The 21,911-nt window shown below is 42.4% G+C and overlaps 1 protein-coding gene across 1 annotated transcript in view; it reads left to right on the top strand.

Moving 5' to 3' along the window:
• The window catches only part of LOC140277445 (probable E3 ubiquitin-protein ligase HERC1), a 40,263-nt gene extending 19,901 nt beyond the window's left edge, over positions 1–20,362 (top strand). The window contains exons 36-81 of the mRNA XM_072372473.1: positions 32–271; positions 365–448; positions 712–940; positions 1,979–2,273; positions 2,625–3,409; positions 3,752–3,965; positions 4,685–4,854; positions 5,630–5,713; positions 6,458–6,644; positions 6,736–6,863; positions 6,971–7,176; positions 7,449–7,708; positions 7,834–7,886; positions 7,994–8,188; positions 8,272–8,307; positions 8,919–9,084; positions 9,162–9,411; positions 10,011–10,230; positions 10,309–10,586; positions 10,742–10,869; positions 11,041–11,168; positions 11,691–11,918; positions 12,247–12,374; positions 13,110–13,309; positions 13,446–13,560; positions 13,720–13,851; positions 14,036–14,134; positions 14,245–14,418; positions 14,511–14,795; positions 14,881–14,946; positions 15,073–15,198; positions 15,285–15,423; positions 15,587–15,768; positions 15,928–16,083; positions 16,178–16,300; positions 16,492–16,594; positions 16,926–17,095; positions 17,192–17,330; positions 17,425–17,594; positions 17,700–17,869; positions 18,131–18,296; positions 18,408–18,484; positions 18,576–18,828; positions 18,978–19,130; positions 19,436–19,741; positions 19,855–20,362. Of these exons, the coding sequence (XP_072228574.1) occupies positions 32–271; positions 365–448; positions 712–940; positions 1,979–2,273; positions 2,625–3,409; positions 3,752–3,965; positions 4,685–4,854; positions 5,630–5,713; positions 6,458–6,644; positions 6,736–6,863; positions 6,971–7,176; positions 7,449–7,708; positions 7,834–7,886; positions 7,994–8,188; positions 8,272–8,307; positions 8,919–9,084; positions 9,162–9,411; positions 10,011–10,230; positions 10,309–10,586; positions 10,742–10,869; positions 11,041–11,168; positions 11,691–11,918; positions 12,247–12,374; positions 13,110–13,309; positions 13,446–13,560; positions 13,720–13,851; positions 14,036–14,134; positions 14,245–14,418; positions 14,511–14,795; positions 14,881–14,946; positions 15,073–15,198; positions 15,285–15,423; positions 15,587–15,768; positions 15,928–16,083; positions 16,178–16,300; positions 16,492–16,594; positions 16,926–17,095; positions 17,192–17,330; positions 17,425–17,594; positions 17,700–17,869; positions 18,131–18,296; positions 18,408–18,484; positions 18,576–18,828; positions 18,978–19,130; positions 19,436–19,741; positions 19,855–20,040 (8,382 nt within the window). The 3' untranslated portion in view covers positions 20,041–20,362. The remainder of the gene's footprint in view (positions 1–31; positions 272–364; positions 449–711; positions 941–1,978; positions 2,274–2,624; positions 3,410–3,751; positions 3,966–4,684; positions 4,855–5,629; positions 5,714–6,457; positions 6,645–6,735; positions 6,864–6,970; positions 7,177–7,448; positions 7,709–7,833; positions 7,887–7,993; positions 8,189–8,271; positions 8,308–8,918; positions 9,085–9,161; positions 9,412–10,010; positions 10,231–10,308; positions 10,587–10,741; positions 10,870–11,040; positions 11,169–11,690; positions 11,919–12,246; positions 12,375–13,109; positions 13,310–13,445; positions 13,561–13,719; positions 13,852–14,035; positions 14,135–14,244; positions 14,419–14,510; positions 14,796–14,880; positions 14,947–15,072; positions 15,199–15,284; positions 15,424–15,586; positions 15,769–15,927; positions 16,084–16,177; positions 16,301–16,491; positions 16,595–16,925; positions 17,096–17,191; positions 17,331–17,424; positions 17,595–17,699; positions 17,870–18,130; positions 18,297–18,407; positions 18,485–18,575; positions 18,829–18,977; positions 19,131–19,435; positions 19,742–19,854) is intronic.
• The last annotated feature ends 1,549 nt before the right edge of the window (positions 20,363–21,911 follow it).

Raw genomic sequence — 21,911 nt, 5'->3', positions numbered from 1 at the left:
CTGAGTAATCTCATTCATCTTCTATCTGCAGTTCTACATTGCCAAAGAGAACAGAGGCAACGAGGGCACGTGTATCGGGGTTTCACGCTGGCCCCTTAGAGATCACAACCACCATACCACCACTGACATGTGGCTGTATCGAGCTTACAGTGGCAACCTGTACCACGGAGGCGAACTGGTCCGTACACTTCCCTCTTTTACCCAGGGTGACACCATCACCTGCATTCTGGACATGGAGGCTCATACAATCTCATTTGGCAAGAATGACAAGGTCCGACCAAATGTACTCAGTCAGTACTCAAGGGCTTTCCTCTGATTGACTGGTGCGTTTCATTTGCTTGATATTTGTTTATCTCTTTTTCAGGAGCCAAAGTTGGCATTTGAAGGTGTGGTTGCCTCTGAACTGTACCCCTGTGTGCTGTTCTACAGCAGTAATCCTGGAGAGAAGGTACCTGATACACCTACCTTCAAATGATCATCAGATGGTCCTTTTTGTCAAAAATGGAGCTGCGGTTATTCTTCAAACACATAAAACTACCATAGTATGACTAGAAAATCCCTGTAGATAACAATAATAGCGGCACCAGAAACTTTGCACACCCATCTCAGTTACAGCTACCTACACAGTAGAATGATGTCATTCTAAAGTATTATAAACAAATGTGTCTACTCCTCCTAACCATTTGTAACGCAGAAAACACTCTAACACAGGTGGCACTGCGTGACCTGCAGATCAGAGGCATGCCCAGTAATCTCCTTCCTGGGGAGCCTCTGTGCAGCCCTCGGACAACCGTGCTGTTGGAGTCAACAGTTCATCTCCTGCATAGACTCCATCAGTGTGACCAGTGGTCCTCGCACATTAACCAGCACATCCATACCCACCTGGAGCTCATTGGACCTCTACTGAGAGAGGAGGACTTGGGAAGCTTTAAGGACTCTGGTAAGTGATCCTAGCAGCATGTTTAGCCTACTTTTTGATGGAAAAGGAAAAGGATCTTCATTTGTTTTCAGTTTAGGTCAAGAACTGTTATCCATGCTTTAAGAAAAGATCGTGCCATCAGTAATATGTTTGTCAATGTTTTAATTGCCAACAAATTTTTGGAGCCGGAGCCTGTCCCAGCTCTCATTGGGCAAGATGCGGGGTACACCCGGGAGAGACTGCCTGTCCGTCACAGATTTTTAAACATGTAATCTTTATGAGAATTTTTTTTTTCTTATCAGAAATATTTTGCAAACTCTGTTTGCCAAAAAGAGGCAACGGGGAAACAAAGGGAGAGATATGCGGCAAAGATAGAATCTTAAGTCAGAAAAAAACTCACTTAAGATGGTTGTTGCTCAAACTTGGCAGGCATCTCAGCCTTTTTTTTTTAGTTCCCATGCTTGTGATGCAAATAGAAGCTCTGATCTCGTTCTGACATTAGAACAGCTACTGCAAGACTGAGTCAATGAAGGCCTTACTGCTATGGGTTGCTCGGTTTTGCAGTACAATATTTAAAAAAACACATTTTCACTGTATTTGAACATTGAAATGATTAATTGTCTTTGAAACTGCACCGCCTGATAGATGTGGTAAACTACTGTACTGCCCACACAGTATTCAATTAATTAATCAGGCAAGCTATCCTCTGATTTGTGTTGCTCTATCCCCATGGATATAAGCCCTCTTTGTTAAACCCTGTGTCTTCTACCAGACTCCCTTATTAAAAAAGATACAGCGACAGTCTGAAATTAAGTTACACAAGGAGTCCCTTGACACTCCCCTTTCAGTCACAGTACAGCTGCATTCTGCTGTATAAACAGTTTGGACAAAGAACAGATGGAGGACACAGATGGTGAATGGAAGTTATTTATTTTTTTATTTAGTATACTGAGTCTAGAGGTATTATTTAAAAAGCAATATTAAAGGCAACCAGTAAAGCTCATCTTTAAACTGAGTATTACTCTTCGATTCTCTTTGAATCTTTTTATTCTCCGACAGGCTTTGGTTTCACACACAATGAAAAGGAAGACGATAAGAGAGACCCAGACCTGGCTGGTGAAGACGGCAGGGAATTTCAGGCACATTGTCAGTCTCTGTCGGAGGCGAAGCTAGCTGCTCTTTGCACTGAAGTGTGGCCGGTACTTGCCATGATCGGAGGGGTCGACAGCGGTCTCCGTGCCGGAGGTCTGTGTCGGCATAAGCCCAGCGGGCGCCGGGCCGTTCTGCTTGGGGTCCTTAAAGAAGGAAGTTCTCTGGCCAAGCTTCAGTGGGAGGAGCCAGATATCTCTGTCAGGTATTACAAAAATACATTTACATGCCTACTAACGTGATCATGATCAGAATCTCTTTGCATATGTTTCTAAAATAATTATTCTCATTAACTTCCATTAAACAATTCTTATATTTTTCTTGTCTTGGTCCTTTCAGCATGTTTATTACTCTAATTCCTTTCTGTTAGTGTTTATTTTTCATTCTCTTTGTAGTTTGTCTAACATTTTCATTTGTTTTCATCATTTACCCTCCTGATCTTACTTTTTTCTTGCTTCTTCCTCTTCATTCTTAAATCCATTAATCGTGTTGAATCCGTCCTGGTGTCACTCCATGCTGTATCTGTGGGTTCTTCTCATCCTTCCCAATAACTAAGCTCCATGAATTCTTGGTCACCCAGCGACTCGCCGATCATCTCACTGGATCCATGTGACATATCCTGCTGCGATGTCACCCGCCTTGGAGGCCTCAAGCCGACAGTGTTGTTAGATCTGATATATTTAATGGGGCTGCTGGAGGAACAGGGGTGGCTGGGAGCTCATCTACCCCCCAGAAGGAAACACTCTGAGGAGATTCTGAAAGTGGATGAGACAGAGCGCTGCCCGGATGACGACATATCAGATGATAGGAGATGCCTGTCAGAAGATGAGATGAAGAAGCTGAAGGAGCAGAAGGGGGAGACAGACCCATTCTCATCACCATCATCAACCAAGGATACCACAAAGATTGCTGATCCTCAGGAGTTGACCTGTTTAGCTCAACCTTCCCAAACATCGCAGAGCTCCAAAATGGACGCCTTCGCACTGGAACTGAGAGCTGTTAGAGTTTCATATCTCCTTATTGGAGGCTTAAAATCCTTGACAGTCATTTTTAGCTGTGAGAAGCTATCGGATTTGCTCCTAGTGCCTAAGAATGACCCTACAAATCCCTCAATAAGTGTCCTCTCCAGCCCTCCACTTGACCAGGCTAAGGCCTGCAGTAAGCAGTGGGATGAAAGTGCTGAGCTGAGATCAGTGCTGCAGTATGTAGTGCAGAGTATGGTGAAGTGGGCAGTCAGGCCATGTCCTATCAAACAGACTGTGTCGCTTGCTGATTTGGAGAGAGCTCAAGTCATGATATACAAAGGAGCCCTGAACCGACTGCAGGACAAAGAACGCAAAGGTATCTAGATGGATGCGTTTACTAGAATTCTGTTATTGAGCTCTGTCATTGTTTTGACATTGTTTTGATTATTTTGACTTTTGTTGGACTTCCATATGCTTCCATATGAATTATTCAACCTTAGTTAGAGCTCTTAGCTTGCATGTAAAAAAAAAAATTACCATTACAGCTTTAAAATGTAAAAATAAAACAGTAAGAGCTTAAAGAGTCTTGGATTTCATTTTACTTTAGTCCAGTGATTTGACTTGGAGTAGTTGTTTTGACAAATTCAATACTTTGCCTGTACTTTTCTCATTGAACTTAAAGTCTCATCTGTTTCTCATCAACACCTTTCTGTTGCAGAGTCAGGGCACCGTTTGTCCTCTCAGCCCATTTCCAAGTCCTCCAGCTCGGTGTCTCTGTACAGTGCAGGCTCAGAAGGAACTGCCATTTTTGGCCAATCAAACAGAGCCTCAGCCTCATCCTCTAATACCGACTTGGCATCTTCTCTCCCCACAAACCTGCAGACGGATGGTCTTGATAATTTCAACCCTTTCCTCCCCATCAGTCTCCTCCAGTGAGTAAAGATTACTAATTTGATTACATGTTTGGGTGAGGAGTTTATATAAAACAGGTGATCCACGACACGTCAGAAACTATTGAACACATTGGACACACACACAATAATTAGAGTTCTCATTCTTACTGATTGCTAAAGACCTGTGTCTTTTGGCAGCAGCAACTATTCTGAAGTCCAGGGAATGGGTGAGTTAGGATGTGCCATATATATATATATGTATAAATACATAAAAAAGTAATTAAAAAAGAGAGTGAGACAATTTGCCTGCTCTGTCCTTAACCAAGGCTGCAGCTCTGCCTGCTTGTTCTTTGTCTAACCCAGCAAACTGACCATAGAGTCACTGGCCATAGAGTAGTGTCATTCTTCTTTTCACGAGGCAATTAATCAGTGCTATACCTTAAAACTGTCAATAAAACAAATGTCCTCCAGAGAGGAGATCATTTCAGCATGAACAGTTCCTTCACCAAAGACTAAACCCCTTCACTTTTTCTAAATGTGGATCGATACCACAACAATTATATAATGGGAGATTGATTACATTTATTGTAACACCAGCTGTAATTACGCCACTTTTTAGGCATCTCAGAGCAATAAAGAAAGTTGAATCAGCCTTTAGATATTTGACACATCAAACATATGGTCAGGATTGAAAACTGCTCAATAGCCCTGCTTCCACTGTGTTATTACTGTATATACTGTATCTTCACCTCCTCTAGGCACATGGTGCTAACTCGGTTCCCTACACTTACGGGCCTGGTTAGTGCCCCCCCCGTGCTGCACCCTTGCTTCAGCTTGGCCAGCTCTGCTTCTTGTGATGCCTTCACAGAACAGCAGACCAGCTTCATGGAACCTGGTCCCTGCAGCACGCAGGCCAGAAGCAGCCTGGGTAAGATCAAGTGCAGAGTTGTTCTTAGAGAGAAAGAGGGGGGGGGGTTCTTTCAACATGAAAATATTCCGATTTAAATGATAACAATCAGTCTAGTGTATTGAAGACAACAGCTTTTCTAGTCATTTAAGTTCTACTAATAAGTTCAGCTTTAAACAGCCTTTTACCCCATGCTGGCTTCAAACTAAAACTTGTCATAATGCAATTTGAAAAATTGAATTAATTGTGATCTGCATCATAGTAAAGAAAAATTAAACAAGCAGTAACTCACTGGGAAATGTCCTCTGCATGGTCTAAATGTTTGGCCACTGGCCAAAGTGAACTTGTTGCTCAAAACAGCATGCGTGTTGCTCTGCTATTGGATGCATATAATGCATGCAAACACTTACATGCTTGAATGGCACCTTCTTTGTTTCATTGTCAGTTTTGTTGGTTTTATTTGAAGCAATTTTTGGAAGAAAAATTGAGCTAAAAATCTCTTAAGATAAAATAGGAATAGCAGGCTAGTTGAGGTGTAGTTTGATCATATGTTGTGGATTAAATAATAAACAGATAAAAAACAAATGAAATATCGTTTTGGAGAGGCTTTTTTTTTGTTGTTGATTTCATATGAACTACTAAGAGGTAGTGTAAACCGAGAGAAAGAAATAAACCATATGTGACACTCTATTCAGCTTCTAAATTCCATAATATAGTGCACATTTCAAAATGGCACCGTGGCCTTGTTTTTGTTTCCTGTTTTTTGTCTACTTTTCCTTTTCTCCTCAACCACCAGAACGGACACAAATGTTTGTCACCAGTCGCTTGCTAGAAATGGGATTCTCAATGAGACATATCTACTGGGCCATGGAGGCAGCAGGTACTGCTTTGTGTGGTGTATCTGAGGACACTTAGCTTTAGCTTCATGTGCTTGTGTTATTTTTTTTTTTACTACATTTGTCTTCACTGTGGGTTGCTAAATCCAAGTAGACTACGGGTTATTTGTGTGGATAAAAATGAACAACTAATTGAATTAGTTTTTGGAGGTAACAGGGTTCTTTTCATTAGGGTGGATATCAAGGCAGACTAACCAAATGTAGACGACATCATGTGTTGTTTTGAAAATGTTTTCCCACCTCAAAATGATATGTACCCTAGCGGCTAACCCACAGATCGATATGATTAGTAAACCCTTTTACAGATTCTTTTGCCAGCTCATTTTTGAAGTTTTTTTCTTTGCTGTTTGAATCACAGAATCTCACAATCTTAATTGTAAAGCATGCTAAAAGACAACATTTATGTCACAGACAATGTATTTTGTGCATGTAAATTAGTGAAAATGTATATTTTTTTCCCACTACATTTCCACATCGCATCAATTCAGATGGACACTACCTTTCTCAAACCAAATTTTAGGTTCTCCTTTAATCCACTTCTTCATTTTTACAACAAGCTTTGTCACACTTCATTCCTGTGAACAGACGTTTCAGTCTGAGCTCAGACCATACACGGTAGCACCGTCCACTGATGGTGATTTCCGTAAATAGTTAGCCACGTAGCACCACATGATCTATATTTTCCTTTTGAACTCTTGACAGTTCAACTTCCCTGTGGTCCCTCATAGATGTTGCAGGTGACTTGGACTCTCAAACCATTGAGGTGTTGGCCAGCTGGATGCTAGAGCACCCTTTGACCGAGGACCAGCAGGCACCTGAATCACCAAGACCTGAGGGTGCTCCTGACACCCCGTCCCCAGATGGGCCAGAGACAGTGCAGTGTCCTGAACGCCCCACCAGCCAGACCACCGAGAGGTAGGGGATTTTAGAAGATAGTGTACAGGTGGTTTTAACATTGTTAAAAACGCAAAACGTAATCTGCTGTACTTTATTGTTTGTTTTCCAGCCTGTTGACAGGGCTAGACTGGATAGAGAGAGAAAACTTTTTGGATGTGCACCTCACTAGGAACAGACCTCCTCCAGCACGGCGGCAACGCTCAGGGCCCACTCAGAGAACTTCCTTTCGAAGGGCAGGTCAGAGTCAAAAGCACAGACGTGGCAACGAAGTGCACGTTTTAGTTCAAGGCTCTATTGTTGGTGGAAATGAATAAAGTTATCTGCATTTTCCATCATATTTTCAGACTTGCCATCGCCGAGTCCCCTCCCACAGCTGTACCAGCAGCACACAGCAGTCAGTGATTGGCCGGAGCAGGTGGAGTTCCATCCGTACTCTACTGTGGAGTCAGAGTTGGGATACATGGATGACCCCTACCACGAAGAAACTTATGAGGACCTGCTCACCCCTTCATTCTTCAGTTTGGAGAGAGACACTCTACAGATAGTGGAGGTGATGTACACATATTACTATTACTTAACTTGAATGAAACAATGTCCACTCATGATTCTGTAATGACCTCTTTCAGTCTCAGTATTCAGACACTCATTTTGGAGTTAGATTTCTCATGGAAACCATTAAAGATGCAGAGCTGCTTGCAGGCCTTATATGTTGCTTCATGTATGGGCGTGCTTTGATCACAGTGTGTATTCTTTCCCTGTAATATTCTCCTGTTGTGCTTGTATTGCGATGTGTTATCATCCTCTGTACTACCCTTCTTTCAGATTGGAGAAGAACACAGTCAGATGGTGAAATGCGAGCTGTGCAACACCTTCACTCTGCAGTTCAACAATCACATAAAGCGCAGACATCCAGGGTGTGGGCAGAGTGCTGCCCGCAAGGGCTATGACAGTACTGGTGCTTATGTGGATGTCTGGTTCAAAGGGGAGTGTGGCTCCAACTTCCCCTTCTACCTTCTGTGCAGCTCCTGCAGAGAAAAGTATTTGACTGCAAACATAAGCGATCCAAATTCCAAATATGAAAGGTAAAGCAAATATACAGCATGTGGGAAATACTGCACATTCTACATGTGGGAGAAAAGCTGGTGGCGAGGCTGTTTCTTCTTTTCACACTTGTATTACTCAGTGTTGTGTCGTTTTTTTGCTGCAGGATTAAAGGTCTGACATCAGATTTAATCGGTCAAGTGGACAGCACTTCAGATGGTAGATCACATTCATTCTTAAGAGCCATACACTAAAAGGATACAATCATTGCAATGATTAGTCTTAATGGTTCTTTTAAAGTATGAATGGTGCTTCTGTTTGCTCAGATGACTGGGAAATGAGCCACCAAGATGAGTTTGACTCAGACAAATTGACAGGACTGGAAGATTTTGGGCTCCTGCTGAGACCACTGGGTCTGACTGAGAAGAAGCTGGTACCAGATCCAATTGTCTTTACTGAACCAGATCCACTCGGAGCTCTGGTTTACAGCTCAGGATGTCCTACAAGGACGGCTGCCAAAGGTATAAATATTGTTTTTTGTTTTGGTAAATCAAGATTAATTTTTTTTTATGAATGACATTCATTAAGTTTAATGTTTTTGTAGGTAAAACCAAATTCCAGGGGATCAGACATTTGAAAAGTATGTTTTTTTATTGTTTTATTTTACATTTTGTACATCATAAATTATATTTATGCCCATGCAAACCTGCACTATACATTAGGAAACCTATAATATAATCATATATAGACATTTTTTTGGGTGAAAATTTAGTGTTTTAACCAAAGAATGCAGACATCGTTTAAAAATAGGTGCAGATGTAATAATATGCTGCTCCAGGTCCCGACCACTGAAGTCATTTAAAAAAAAGAAATCAAATTAAGCCTGCAGGGTGACATCATTCCAGCCACCCGCAACTCCTATTAACTTGTAAAGAACAACTTTCTTGCCATGTACCTGGGATTAGGTAATCATTTTTCAAAAACCAATTATCTCCCTGCTCGTTGCATTAAATGGTTCTGTGATTTCTTCCTCTGATAATTTAGCACATTTGTAACACTCGCCCACATTTCTTCTGTGCTTGTTGCCTGCATTAATATCCAAGCAACTGTAGCATAGTGACTCATCATTCATTTCTCAAAGCTGGCCATCTGAGGGACGAACACACTACTGCTGTCTCATAGAGTCTTGTATTTGGACCTTGATGCATTTTCCATTAAAAAATCCATTAAATAGTGTGCGTTCCTCACTAGGTAACACCCTTGTTGAGCAGAAGACATCTCTGAGCCTCGGGCAGCAGGCAGTATCTCTGAGGGACTCACATGACAGACTAAAAGCCTTACGAAGAGTCACATCCACAGCTCAGATTCTGCTGGCGTACAGCATGGTGATGAGAGCGCTGTCTCAGACTGCCTCAAGGTAAGCATGATGAGAACGTCATAATGGGTGATTTCCAATAAGTGTTTTACGCAGTTCTTTTCTGCCTTCTTTTGCAGTGCATCAGTGTGCAGCCAGTCTAATGGACTAGAGTCCTTGGGTCTGGCAGATATCCGTATACTTGTGCGTCTGATGACTTTAGCGGCAGGAGGCAGGGCTCACACCTGTGTGGACAATCAGTCAGGTGTGAAGGGACTGGCAACAGAATGCAACAACTCCATCTGCCTCAGCTTTCTTACCTCAGCCATTGGCAGCGTGGTGTCCCACAGCCCCACTGCTTACAGGCAGCTTGTGGAGATATGCACTCAGGTCAGTTTTTTTTAAGTCACATTGAAGGTTGAAAATAACTGAAAATAGATAAAGAGAACCCAACAACAGAAGCTTTTTTTTTTACTTTTTGTGTAACAAACTTTTGTAAGAATATACATGAAAAAAGTATGCAAAGTTTTGCAAAAGTATGTAAAGTTGTGGTTTCAGTATCTGGTATGACTGTCTGAGCAAATCCTGAAACAAAACATTACTATCAATTCATTTCATATAATATATTCATACGTATATTCCCCCCTTTGAGCACTTGGCAGCACTGAGTGGCCACCTGCCTGAGTACTGACTTTTCCTCCCACAGATAAGTTATGTTGGATAATGATAACAAACTGCCATGTATAGTGTGGTTTGCTCATGGACTAAATTGGGTTCTCTTTGTCTGCCTTTTTTAAAAACATGTATGAAGTTTGAGGTTTAAAAATACTTTAGGGCTCATAAACCTTCAAATGCAACTGCACAGCTGCAACAGTAAGGAATTATTTAAGCATTAAAGCAGTGGTCCAGTTGTGACCTGCTGAGATGTTGATAATACAGGAAATGGCAAAGCTCTAAAATGTCACTCTGTGCAATGTTACTGCCTTAAGGACCTAATGGCAGCAGCTACCGGGGTGAACATTGGAGCCATCACTGACCCACAGCAGAGAACCCCTCTAACGATTGCCACCCAGGGAGCCCAGCAGCAGCAGCGAGACCACAATGACCAGACACCCCCAACGTTCCTGGTCACACAAAGTCTGGTGTCACTGCTCACTGAAAAGAGCGCTCACTGTCACAGTCCAGATAGAGCTGAACATGAAGCTAATGGTGAGAGAAAGAGACAAAATGATTATTACAGGGTCATCCGTGGTAGATCGTCTGTGTTAATATATCCATTTGGCCTAGATGCAGGAAACCAAGGGGTGTCCTCTTCATCTTTGCCTCCATCCCCTCTGCCACATCTGAGTGGCAGAGTGAGCCCTCTGGAGTTGGCAAACGCTTTGGCAGCATGTGTGTTGTCTGCAAGGCTGACCAGTAAACACCGGCAATGGGCAGCTCAGCAGCTGGTGCAAGCCTTGGCAGCTGCAGGGAGGGACAGTCCGCATCGACCCCAAACATACAGTGACCTGGCTGGTGACTTGCGCAAATGTTCTCTCAAGAGACTTGAAGGACATTACAACAAGGTGAGTTTTGTGTACAGTTTCTATTTACTCCTTCAACTGAGCATTTGCTCATTGGCACTTTTAATGGTAGAGTGGACAAATTTGACTTTTCCAAGTCAGCTGTGAGGAATATAATGGATAGAGCTTTTTGTTGGTTTGTTTTACTTTCTGTAAAGGTGGCCAGCTGTTCCTGGAGCAGCGAGCAGAGTCTGCTGGCTACATGCTCTCAGGACAAGGTGGTGCAACTATGGACTATCAGCCAAAACACTGTGGACTTACAGACCACCTTCTCCTGCATTACCAGGTTATTTCTGCTTGGAAACACATTGTTTTGTACAAAGATGGCTTCATTGTGTGGTGTGTATTTTGAAAGGATCAGTTTGATGTGTTCATTTTGATTTCGAAACCTTTTTGTGTTCGACACAAGAGTTACTATAGACTAACAGGTACATTTTCTCCCATTGACGCTTTACAGTAAGACAGACAGATCAAGTAGCGAGAGAGCTGGGAGATGTCAACCTATGTCTCCTGTGCACTGGAGTCCTGGAGGGAAATTTTTGGCTGCTCCTGAGAACAAACACATTAATATCATGAACATCAGAGGTCAGTCTATTCGTCTCTTAGCACTGTCAAGATACACCAGCCATAACATAATAACCACCTGCCTAATATTGGATAGGTCCTCCTCATGCTGCCCAGTAGCCCAGTTGATTTGTGAGATGTCAGGCTCCCTATGATTTTTATTTTCCTATAAAACCATAAAACGATGCACTGAAAAAATCCCTTCTACTCTAATGGGAATGCCCTGTACCTCTGCCTTGTGTTAAAACACTGCAGTTTTTTTTTCCAGTCATGGCAAAGACCTTTGTGCCTGTCAATAATTCATGCCATAAACAAAACAAAAAAGGATCCAAGTTGAATAATCCAAGAATTTTTAGAATTTACAACATCTACGACTCGGCTTAAAGGGTAACACAGAGAAAATTCCTCTTTGAACAATTTGGTGACAGTTTCATGCACATAAAAGATTCTGTGACACATCCGCCCATAATTGATCGCATGAGATGCTAACTAGTGAGAACAGTAGCTCCTATTGTATGCCCTGTTTTTTTTTCCACATTTCAGGATCTCTCTGTCATGTGGAGGCTCAGGGTTCTCGAGTCACAGCTCTTTGCTGGGCCCAGAGCTTCAGCTTGTGGGTGCTCGACCAGTCAGCAGCCAGCAAGAACAGACCCGCTGAGAGCCTGTTGGTGGGACGGTTGGATGGCTCCCTCTGCTGGCTGCAAGTCATAATGCAGGACACAGAGCTGTTTGTGAAGAGCACTGAATTAACCCACTGCCACAAGAAAGAAGGTGAGAACACACTTTGTAAAAATATTTACTCAATTTGCATAAAATATTTCAAATCAATCATGATATGTGTTTACTGAAGACTCCCAAAGAATTTATGAGACGCTTTTGGTGTGATTATATCGTGTGTTTAAATGGACATTTCTGGGATCACACCATTTTGAGTATGAATAAACTTGATAAAAATAGTTAAATAATGTGATTCATAGACTTATTTGAGTCATATTAGATCAAGAGATCTATTGTCAAAACACAAGAAAGGTTTTTATCTTCTAAGACAACTCATAAAAAGAAACAAAAACATACTATTAACTTCTCTGATGTTGCCTAGCCCCCCAGTGCATAGCCTGGCACACTGAGGACAAGCCTTTTGCTGTGGGCTATCCCAGTGGGAAGATCCTTTTGGCCACAACTGAGAGCTGTGGGAACATGCAGCCTGTAATGCTGTCACTCTTCCAGGTTTGTCATGCACTTCAGATTCATCATAAGTACTGTACTGTATAGCATATCAGAAAGTAGGACAAAACATCAAATAGTCGTGGTGTACTGACAGTTTTCAGGCTGAGTTCAGGGTTTGTGTCCGTATATTTTGCCCCTCATGATCAATGATAATGTTTCTGTAAGGCTGAACTCTCATTAATAATGAGATTGGTTTCCTGTCAGACCATGGTTCTTTGTACCTTGTTGCTAGTTTGGGCCGAGCAGCTAGATCTCTCCCTCCCTCCATTTTACTTTAGTGGAGTCTAATCTGCTTTGGGCACTTTAAATACTCATGTCATTCTGTGTCCTTTCCTTGATCTGTGCATCAACAAAATACTTGGCAAAGATTTACAAGAAGGGACGATATTTTAGCTTTTTTCTTGCAAGCTAATTAACACAAATGAGGGACTAACTGCTAGTTAACTATTACTTGATCATTAACTCCGAATCAAATTTTGATTCGTAGTTAATGGTGACTGAAGTATTAAATTGGAAAAGATTCAATTTGGGATGACACGCGTTATAACCTAATCTGGTATCTAATCTAATTGGTATCTCTCTGCATTGACTTTACACCCAATAAATCTACATGTTGGGACAATTTTTCCTTCTGAAGTGCCTTTTAACGTGTTCCATCCCCCTTCTGTGCCACACATATCTATCCTCTAATTGTATGCTGTTATTCTGACTGCGTTCTTTTCCTTCTCTCTACAGGACAGTGTAAGTTCCCTAAAATGGGACCCCACTGGACACTTGCTACTCTGTTTGGGGAGGTCAGAGGTTGTGAAAATATTAGGACGCTCTGGTGGCGCCTGGGTGACCCTGCACACTCTCTTCCACACTGGAAATGTTAACATTGCAGAATGGTGCCCACTTGCTGGCAGATCACCTGATCCCAGGCTCATGATGGCTGTGTGAGTTCAATAGAGTCACTTTTGATTATTTTTCTGAATAGCCAGCCTTTGTTTGAATTATCTTCAGCAATTTTTTCCCCCTTTTTTTAATTCAAGCTTGTTATAGATTCATACTTTTCTCTTCATGCTTCTGTAGAGGTTGTCAGAATGGCTCGGTGTATGTCTGGACACTACCACAAGGGGGCACCATTGTATCTTTGCCAAACATACTTAACAACTCCCAGTGCCAGGATAAAAGCACTGAGGTCAAGGTTAGTTTGGATTTTCTGATGGAGCCTTTTTCTTTTTGCAGTGTAGGTGTCACAAAACTTTGCTTTTAACACTTTCAGTTGTGATCTACTGTATATGCCAGTTGTTTATAGAATTAAAATGGGCTTATGGGGTATTTGCCTCCTCTTCGTTTCATACAGCAGGATGGTGCAAAATGTGCATTCGTACTTCATGGTCACATTACAGCAGTCAAGTCCTTGTCGTTTTGCTCCAGTGGCTTGGCACTGGTTTCTGGAGGGATAGGCGGGCTGCTCAACATCTGGTCTCTGCAGGTACTGTAAGAAAATGAGCTTCTCTGTGGCTACCACTTCTTGACATAAATTTGGAGTAAAAATCCCTTTATCTCAATCTGAAGAATCAACATGTTATAATCAAGCAATTGCTTCTGGTATTCCACTGTTGCATAAAACTGTATAATTTCAGAAGTTGAATCCTCCCTCTTTCGGCCTCTTGCAGGATGGCTCAGTGTTACAGACTGTGACAGGACTGGGTTCAGTTGTTAGCACTACCTGGATACCAAACTTAGGTGTAGCTGCCTGCTTTGGGAGGTCAAAGGTAATTTGCATAATTCTTAGGCTTCATTTCTTAAGTTTATGTGTGTTCATTTCTATGACCATTTGTTTTCACAGTGCTGCTTTATTAATAGCTCTTGTCGTAATTTCCAGGATGTTTTGTTGATTTGTTGCACTCCTGACTGGATCAGTCAAAACCACGTCCTGGCATCCTGTCGCATGGTCCTCAAAAGCCAGAACATCTTGGGGCTGAATCGAGCACCTTGTTTGGCTGTCTTCTTGGAGAGACTGCCCTTGTTACTGCAGGAGCAGTACAGCTATGAGCGGGTCATTACTGAAACTATGTGTTAAATTTGCTTTGGAGCGTTTTTTGGTGATGTCAGATGACACATGGATTTCAATTTCTTTTCCTAATGCAGACCCACGTGGCAGCTGGTGACCAGCTTGTCCACAGTACCTTCCTGCAGAGTCTGGCATCCTTGGCTGTTGGTTTGTCCTTAGAAAAACACCTGTGCTCTTACCCACGGCCACCTCACCACACCTATCCCGATGCTCATTCCTGCTTAACAGACTGGAGCTGGCTGCTCTCTTATGCCACTACTGTTCGCAGCGCTGAGGCTATTGCCAGCGGTACTGCCTTTCCTGAGTCCTTCATTGTTTCTGATTTTCAAGAGGAGCAAGACACTAACATTACCAAAGCACTGGTAAGTATTAAGGCTATTGTTGTCAATAGAGTACGTAGTGAGACACCATCTTCTACAGTGACTTATCCGGTAACTTGTCTTCTAGGACAATAGTAAGTGGAGTTTCAGTATGGATGAACAGCTGATGTCATGGGCCACCAACAGACCAGAGGTAGTATCTTAGCTGTCTTCGTCTATTTAAGAGCAATATTAAAGCAAAAGGTGTCCAACCAGCTAAACTCAAAAGAAGCCATCAGTAATTTTAGATTGTTGAAATAGTCTTAAATGTGTTCTTCAGGACTGGCAACAAGGAGGCAAAACTGAGGTGTATCTGTGGGGGAATGGGCGCTATGGGCAGTTGGCAGGAATGGGAACCAACCTCACAATGCCTACACTTGCACCCTCTTTGTTACAGACACAACAGGTAACCACTTTTTCACCCAATACATAGTCTTTGTTTGTGGTTGCCACTTTAAAAAAAAAAAGTGTGTATTTTGTGGGTCTTTTCAGGTGGTTTGTGGTCAGAACTGTACGTTTCTGCTCCAATCCAATGGGACAGTTTTGGCCATTGGAGAAGGACAATATGGTCGACTGGGCCAGGGGAACTCTGATGATCTCTATGTTCCCACTATTATCTCTGCATTTCAAGGTGCTACCTTCATTATTGTTTTACTCCTGTCTCTATGTTTTTGTCCACAACAGAAAGGAGGTGTAACTATGTTCATTTTAGTTCTTCCAGTATCCAAGCGCTATTTTATCTCAATCCTTTTCTTTCTAAAGTGAGATTAACTAGCTATCAAATCTGTGGGCAGGGTATGTGGTGACACAGCTGGTGACATCTTGCGGTTCAGATGGACACTCGATGGCCCTGACTGAAACTGGTGAGGTTTTCAGTTGGGGAGATGGCGATTTTGGAAAACTGGGCCACGGCAACAGTGAAAGACAAAGGAGACCCAAACAGATCGAGGCCTTACAAGGAGAAGAAGTCATCCAGGTACAGATCACCGGCAGAAATGCAGAAGGCCTAGTGCTGAAATAATCATCATGAGGAAAAGCTCTGGGGCATTTCAATTCCTGGTGCCTTAGCTTGAAATCCTCCTATAGACACATTCATTTAACACAGTTTTGAAAACTCTCTGCTTGGTCTACCCAGCTTGCTTGTGGATTCCGACACTCCGCCGTAGTTACAGCAGATGGGAAACTGTTCACGTTCGGCAGTGGTGAATCTGGGCGTCTGGGTCAAAGGTCAACGTCCAACAAGATGCTGCCTGAAAGGGTGGCTGCACTAGAGGCATATCATGTAGGACAGGTGAGAAATGGACGGCTGCTTTTTAAAATTCACACAACAATATAGATTCCACGAAGGTGAAATCATTATTGAAAGCCTAACTTACATTTCTCAGGTGTCATGTGGCCTCAACCACACATTAGTGGTGTCTCTGGATGGCATGGTCGTGTGGGCATTTGGAGACGGGGATTATGGCAAATTAGGAACCGGCTCCTCCACAGCAAAATTCTACCCTCAGGTATGTTAACACTAAGCAAACTTCATATTTAGGAATCACCAAATACAGTATGTTTATGTTACTCTGCATCTGATTGCTTTAACTGAGAATGTAATTACTGTAAGAGTACAAGAGAGATGCTCACCATTACCTCCCTTACAGATATATTTTACTGTAGATTAAATATTGTCTTTGGTTGTTCTTATTTTTAGAAAGTGGAGCAGCTTTGCAACAAGGGAATTAAGAAAGTCAGTGGTGGGACTCAGTTCTCTGTGGTCCTGGCTTGTGATGGACATGTTTACACATTTGGACAAGGTACATTTTATTGTAAAAGGCAATTCATCTTGCAGGAATTTCATAACTGAGAAGCATTGAATTATTTGGAAATTGTTAAATTGTGAAATCCAAAAGACGAGGCCATAAACAAAAGTTTAGTTTTTTGTATACATCTAAAGCGGATGAAATAGTTTGGACTAATTTGTGCAGCCGTCCTTCCCTGTTACTCCTGCAAGGAGTAACATAATAATGGTGGCGTGTAAATTGAGAACATTAGGTGGCCAAAATTAATAACTGCAAAAAGAAGAAAAAAGCCTGTATGTATATTTTTTTTTGCCATTATTTGTGCTTTCTTTTGCCCTTCCTTCAGACCGTCTGATTGGTCTGCCAGATTCCATGTTGAAGAATAAATCCACCCCTCAGGTGGTGCCGTCCCTGGAGGGGCTGTTTATAGAGGACATTGCTGTGGGTTGTGAACATGTACTCGCCCTTTCCTCCACTGGAGATGTTTATGCGTGGGGCTGCAACAGTGAGGGACAGGTAACCAGAAGGCTCCATATAGAGATAATGTTGCACTTTCTTTCAGTGGCACTCTAAAAACTGCTTCTTTTTTTTTTTTTTTTGCATTCACTCCAGCTTGGCCTTGGACACTGCAATCCAGTGAAGGAGCCGACACTCATAACTGCCCTCCAGGGTAAACAGATCAGACAGATCTCTGCTGGGCGCTGTCACAGTGCAGCATGGACAACTCCTTCTACCTCTATGAAAACTTCAGGTAAAACACAGTCTTAAAGTACCCATGCACACAAATGAACTACGATCCAAGAGAGGGACGTACTTGGGACTCCATGTGTTACCTTCATTGGCAGGTGGTGCTGGACATTTCCAGCTTGGTCTTCCCCAGTCAGTCCCTCCACAGTACAACACTCTGAAAGACTGCAGCCCTGATGTCCTCAGCATGCGCCTGAGGGTGCTCTACCATTTCTCTGATCTCATGTACAGATCCTGGAGGCTGCTCAATCTGGACACAAAGAACCCGGTATCTTTAGCCCCACTGCTGTCCTTTTAAATCTGTTAAAGCAAATACGTTGCATGTATTGCTCGATAGTCTGCCCTTTGCATCCCTTTTCTTCTCTGTGTTCAGACGTCTACTTCACGCTACAGTTCAGGGACGGCAGCCATCATTCGGGGTGAACTCAGAGGCCTTCTATCACCCAAGGTCAACACTCTGCCTCTTGTGCGCTCAATCGGCAGGACAATGACCCAGGGTAAAACATATGGGCCACAGATCACTGTCAAGCGGATATCCACAAGGTAAGAATGACCATGATGTTTAGTCCGTTGGCAGGAACTGAATGTCTTCAGGGTTCAGCTGGTGGAAAAAACAGGAGGTGGCCAGAACAGCTTGCTGTGTTTCCAACTGGCCAACCGCAAAATGTCAGGACTTATAGTTGGCACGTTGATCGTTTTGCTTTCAAGATTTTTTTTAAAAGTATATGCAACTTTCTTTTGGTTTTATGTCTGCTTTTGCAGTTTGTGCCCATCAGAATATAACTGTCCAATTCACTCCTACAGAGGGCGTTCGAGCAAGCCCATCTTTGTGCAGATTGCTAAGCAGGTAGTGAGCCTGAATCCTCTTGAACTGCGACTGCCATCACGAGCCTGGAAGGTCAAATTGGTGGGGGAGGGAGCTGACGATGCTGGGGGAGTGTTTGATGATACAATCACTGAGATGTGCCAGGTAGAATGAAAACTAAGCAGGTCTAAAAAGCATCATAGATGGCAAATCCTTTTGGCTACACCATTATCATTACCATTATCATGCAATCTGAAATATGTGTGTTTGCACCAGGAGCTGCAGTCTGGTGTGGTGGAGCTTCTGATTCATACTCCCAACAGCTTTGCAGATGTGGGCAGCAACACAGACAGGTGCACATTTGTAGTCTTTTAGACAATATAACAGAATATCCAATCATCAAAAATGATCTATACCTCTGGAAATTGCTGCATACCCTTCTAGGTTCTTGCTCAGTCCAGCGGCACACTCAGAAGAGCACATGGTCCAGTTTCGCTTCCTGGGTATCCTCATGGCAGTAGCCATTCGCACTAAAAAGCCTCTTGACTTACATTTGGCTCCTTGGGTGTGGAAACAGCTTTGCTCGATGCCATTGGGGGGATCTGACCTGGAGGAGGTAGACCTGCTCACCTACCGCACCCTTCAAGGCATCCTTCACTTAGAAAACAGCGGAATCACCGAAGATAATTTCCACGTGGTAAGATGCTGTTAAAACTGGCTCCTTTCAGAGTTAATTCATCATAATATTCCTTTTAGATTGTCAACCTGAATAATGCGCAGATTCTTCTGTTTTCAAGCCTTCACTTTCTTTTCTGTATTATCCCTTTATCATAATTCCCTCGGCAGATGATCCCCCTGGATGCGTTCATGGCTCACAGTGCAGATGGAAGGCTTGTACCTGTGGTACCTGGAGGTCAAAACATTTCCCTAACCTATGCCAACCGAACTGAATATGTGGAGAGAGCCATGGACTACAGACTGCATGAGATGGATTCACAGGTTTGAGGGCTGAAGTGTTACTTGTTGTTTGTATTTATTAACAGTGTTAGTATTAGTAAAACTACTAGCATGCATAAAGCAATGAAAACAGCACACAAATTTTCTACTGACATTGAGCTAATGCCCGGCACACCTAAGCAGCAATAATTTAAGGTTACAAATATGCTTTTCTACTACTTCTACTGTGCAAAATGAATCTGTTTTAAACACCGATCGGTTTCCGTTGGCGCTCATTGGACAGCCTAATTGTTGTTGTCGTCTCATCCTCAGAAGCATCAAAGCTCATTTTGTTCTGTTCTGTCCAGGTGGCTGCAGTCAGAGAGGGCATGTCCACCATCATCCCTGTGCCCCTCCTCTCCCTGCTGACAGCACAGCAGCTGGAGCAGCTTGTCTGTGGCCTGCCGGAGGTCTCTGTTGAGATGCTGAAGAAGCTGGTGCGTTACCGTGATATCACCGACAACCACCAGCAAATTGGCTGGTTTTGGCAGAGCTTGGAGGAATTCACCAATGAGGAGCGGGTGCTTTTCCTACGTTTCGTCTCTGGCAGGTCCAGGCTGCCTTCCAATCCAGCTGATATCTCACAGAAGTTCCAAATCATCAAGGTGGATAGGGTAAGGTCATTCAAACGAACAAATTGTTAGTGACATGACATTGAGAAAAAATATTGGTAAAATAACAGAGCTTTTGTTAATTTTAATTTTTTTTTACTACAACTCACTATTAGCCCATCAATGGACTCCCTACTGCTCAGACCTGCTTCTTCCTGCTTCGCTTGCCGCCGTACACAAGCCAGGCCGTCCTCGCTGAACGTCTGCGTTATTCCATTCACAACTGCCCCTCCATCGACATGGACAACTACATGCTGACCCACAACACAGAGCCAGCAGACAGCTCAGACACCGAGGACTAAAGCTGGCCATGAATGTATCTTCTCCGATGCCATGCACATTGCACTGAACACAGATTTTTATTCGCCAAACTTGTATAGTAGCGTACTGTTTGAGTTGGTTGATTTAAAGCAAAAATGTGTTTTTTTTTTATTTTCCAACCGTGCATGGTGTTGAAATTATTGCAGTGGTATTACTGGGGAAAAGAAAACGATTTTTAAAGTCATAGGTGAGTAAACCACAATAATGGACTTTATGTGCCTGTTTGTTTGAAAATATGTAATAATTTAATGACCTATCTCACATACTGTAGTCACTGTAAAATAAAGAGTGTTTGAATAAGAACTTTGGTATAATGTTTTAAGTATAAATGGTATTTGATATAAATGTGTTAAGAATTTGAATGTTTTCTATTCTGTTTAGATCTCCATGAGAATAAACTGAATACCTTCTTGGAAAAACACCAGAAAATGTCACATTGGACTTTGGGAAACACTGATCACCATCGCCTGCTATTATTCAGACCAAGCAGCTAGAGCAGAGAAAACCTTGAGTAAATAATAGACACATTTATTGTTGATCAAACAATGCGCTCCACACATGCTCAGCTTTGAATTGTTGACCGAGAATATAGATTTTGAGGCCTTTTTTTTTTTTTTGAACATATCCATGAGGGTCTCCAGATGAAAAGGGAATAAAACAGATAGCAGCGACTTCTCTATTTCACAAAAATGGTTCTTAATTCCATTCCCCTGAGTTTAATGTTGTCCTGAGTCAGCACAGCTGGTGTGTCTGCAATTTGTCCGCGCTAGTGAGACGTCTGCTGTGACCTTATTACCCATCTGTTTCCCTGTGAGCTGTGTGGCCAGAAAGGCAAAATTCAGCCTGCCGTCAGCAGCCCTGCAGCTGAAAGCACGAGTGTTTCTCATGAGAAGCTTTGCCGAGTATAAATATAACATCCATCTATCAACATAGCAAGTGCACAAATTTGGAAAGGCCAAGGAAAGAAAAAAAAAAAAAAAAAGTTGCCAGTGATTTGTTTCGGATATCTGGTGCAGCTTTATTAGACTGCCTTGATTCTACAGGATGGGAAGCAGGTGTGAACTCGGGTATAGTGTATGAAATCCTATTTGTATACATAGTTGTCATTCAGGCAAACACAAGGGGACATAAGTGTACACTGAGATCACTAAGATGTAGTGCGGATCATCCCTCACAAACACAGCCACAGAAAGATTTCAGATGGAATTACAGGCCTAAACAGTACAGCGTTTTAAATCTGATTTAGATCTCTACCACAAAGAGATGATCTGGACCCGATATGTAAAATTTAATTCACCATGTCTTCTGTATCTACAGAATTAAGTGGACTGAAGAAACAAAAGAAAAAGAAGGCGGTGCAGTGACTAATAATCATTCTGGGCTAACTTTTGACATGCTTTGTGACTGAACCCTCCCTAAATGAAAGGTTTATCTACACTTTGTTTCTGGACGATTTTCTAATGGAAAGAAGGACCAAAAGCAACAACTGATAATCTGAACCAATTTTAAAGAGAGAGATAAAGCATTGTTGGAGTTAATCAGTATTTTTGACCAGTGTAAAACCATTTTGGTCAAACATTATACCCTTGCAATATTTTCTATTCCCAGAGGAGGGCAGTCTGATTGTTGCATCAAACCAAATTCAAGAGATCACTGAGAATGAGCAGACGTCATCCCCCCCTGACACACACAGACACACCTGTATAGCTGATGATGTATCTTTTTGTCAGCTCATTGATCAGAGCAAATGGATGACAACATACTGATGTTAAACAGTGTCTGGTCAAATCACTCCACTAATACACCTATTTAGACTTGAGCGGAACTGACACTTTCATCTCTCTAACTGGTG

This window comes from Leuresthes tenuis, unplaced genomic scaffold (assembly GCF_036924035.1).
Source record: "Leuresthes tenuis unplaced genomic scaffold, fLeuTen1.0.hap1 SCAF_19, whole genome shotgun sequence".
NCBI classification, from domain to species: Eukaryota; Metazoa; Chordata; class Actinopteri; order Atheriniformes; family Atherinopsidae; genus Leuresthes; species Leuresthes tenuis.
This window is presented reverse-complemented; position numbering and strand designations above follow the sequence as displayed.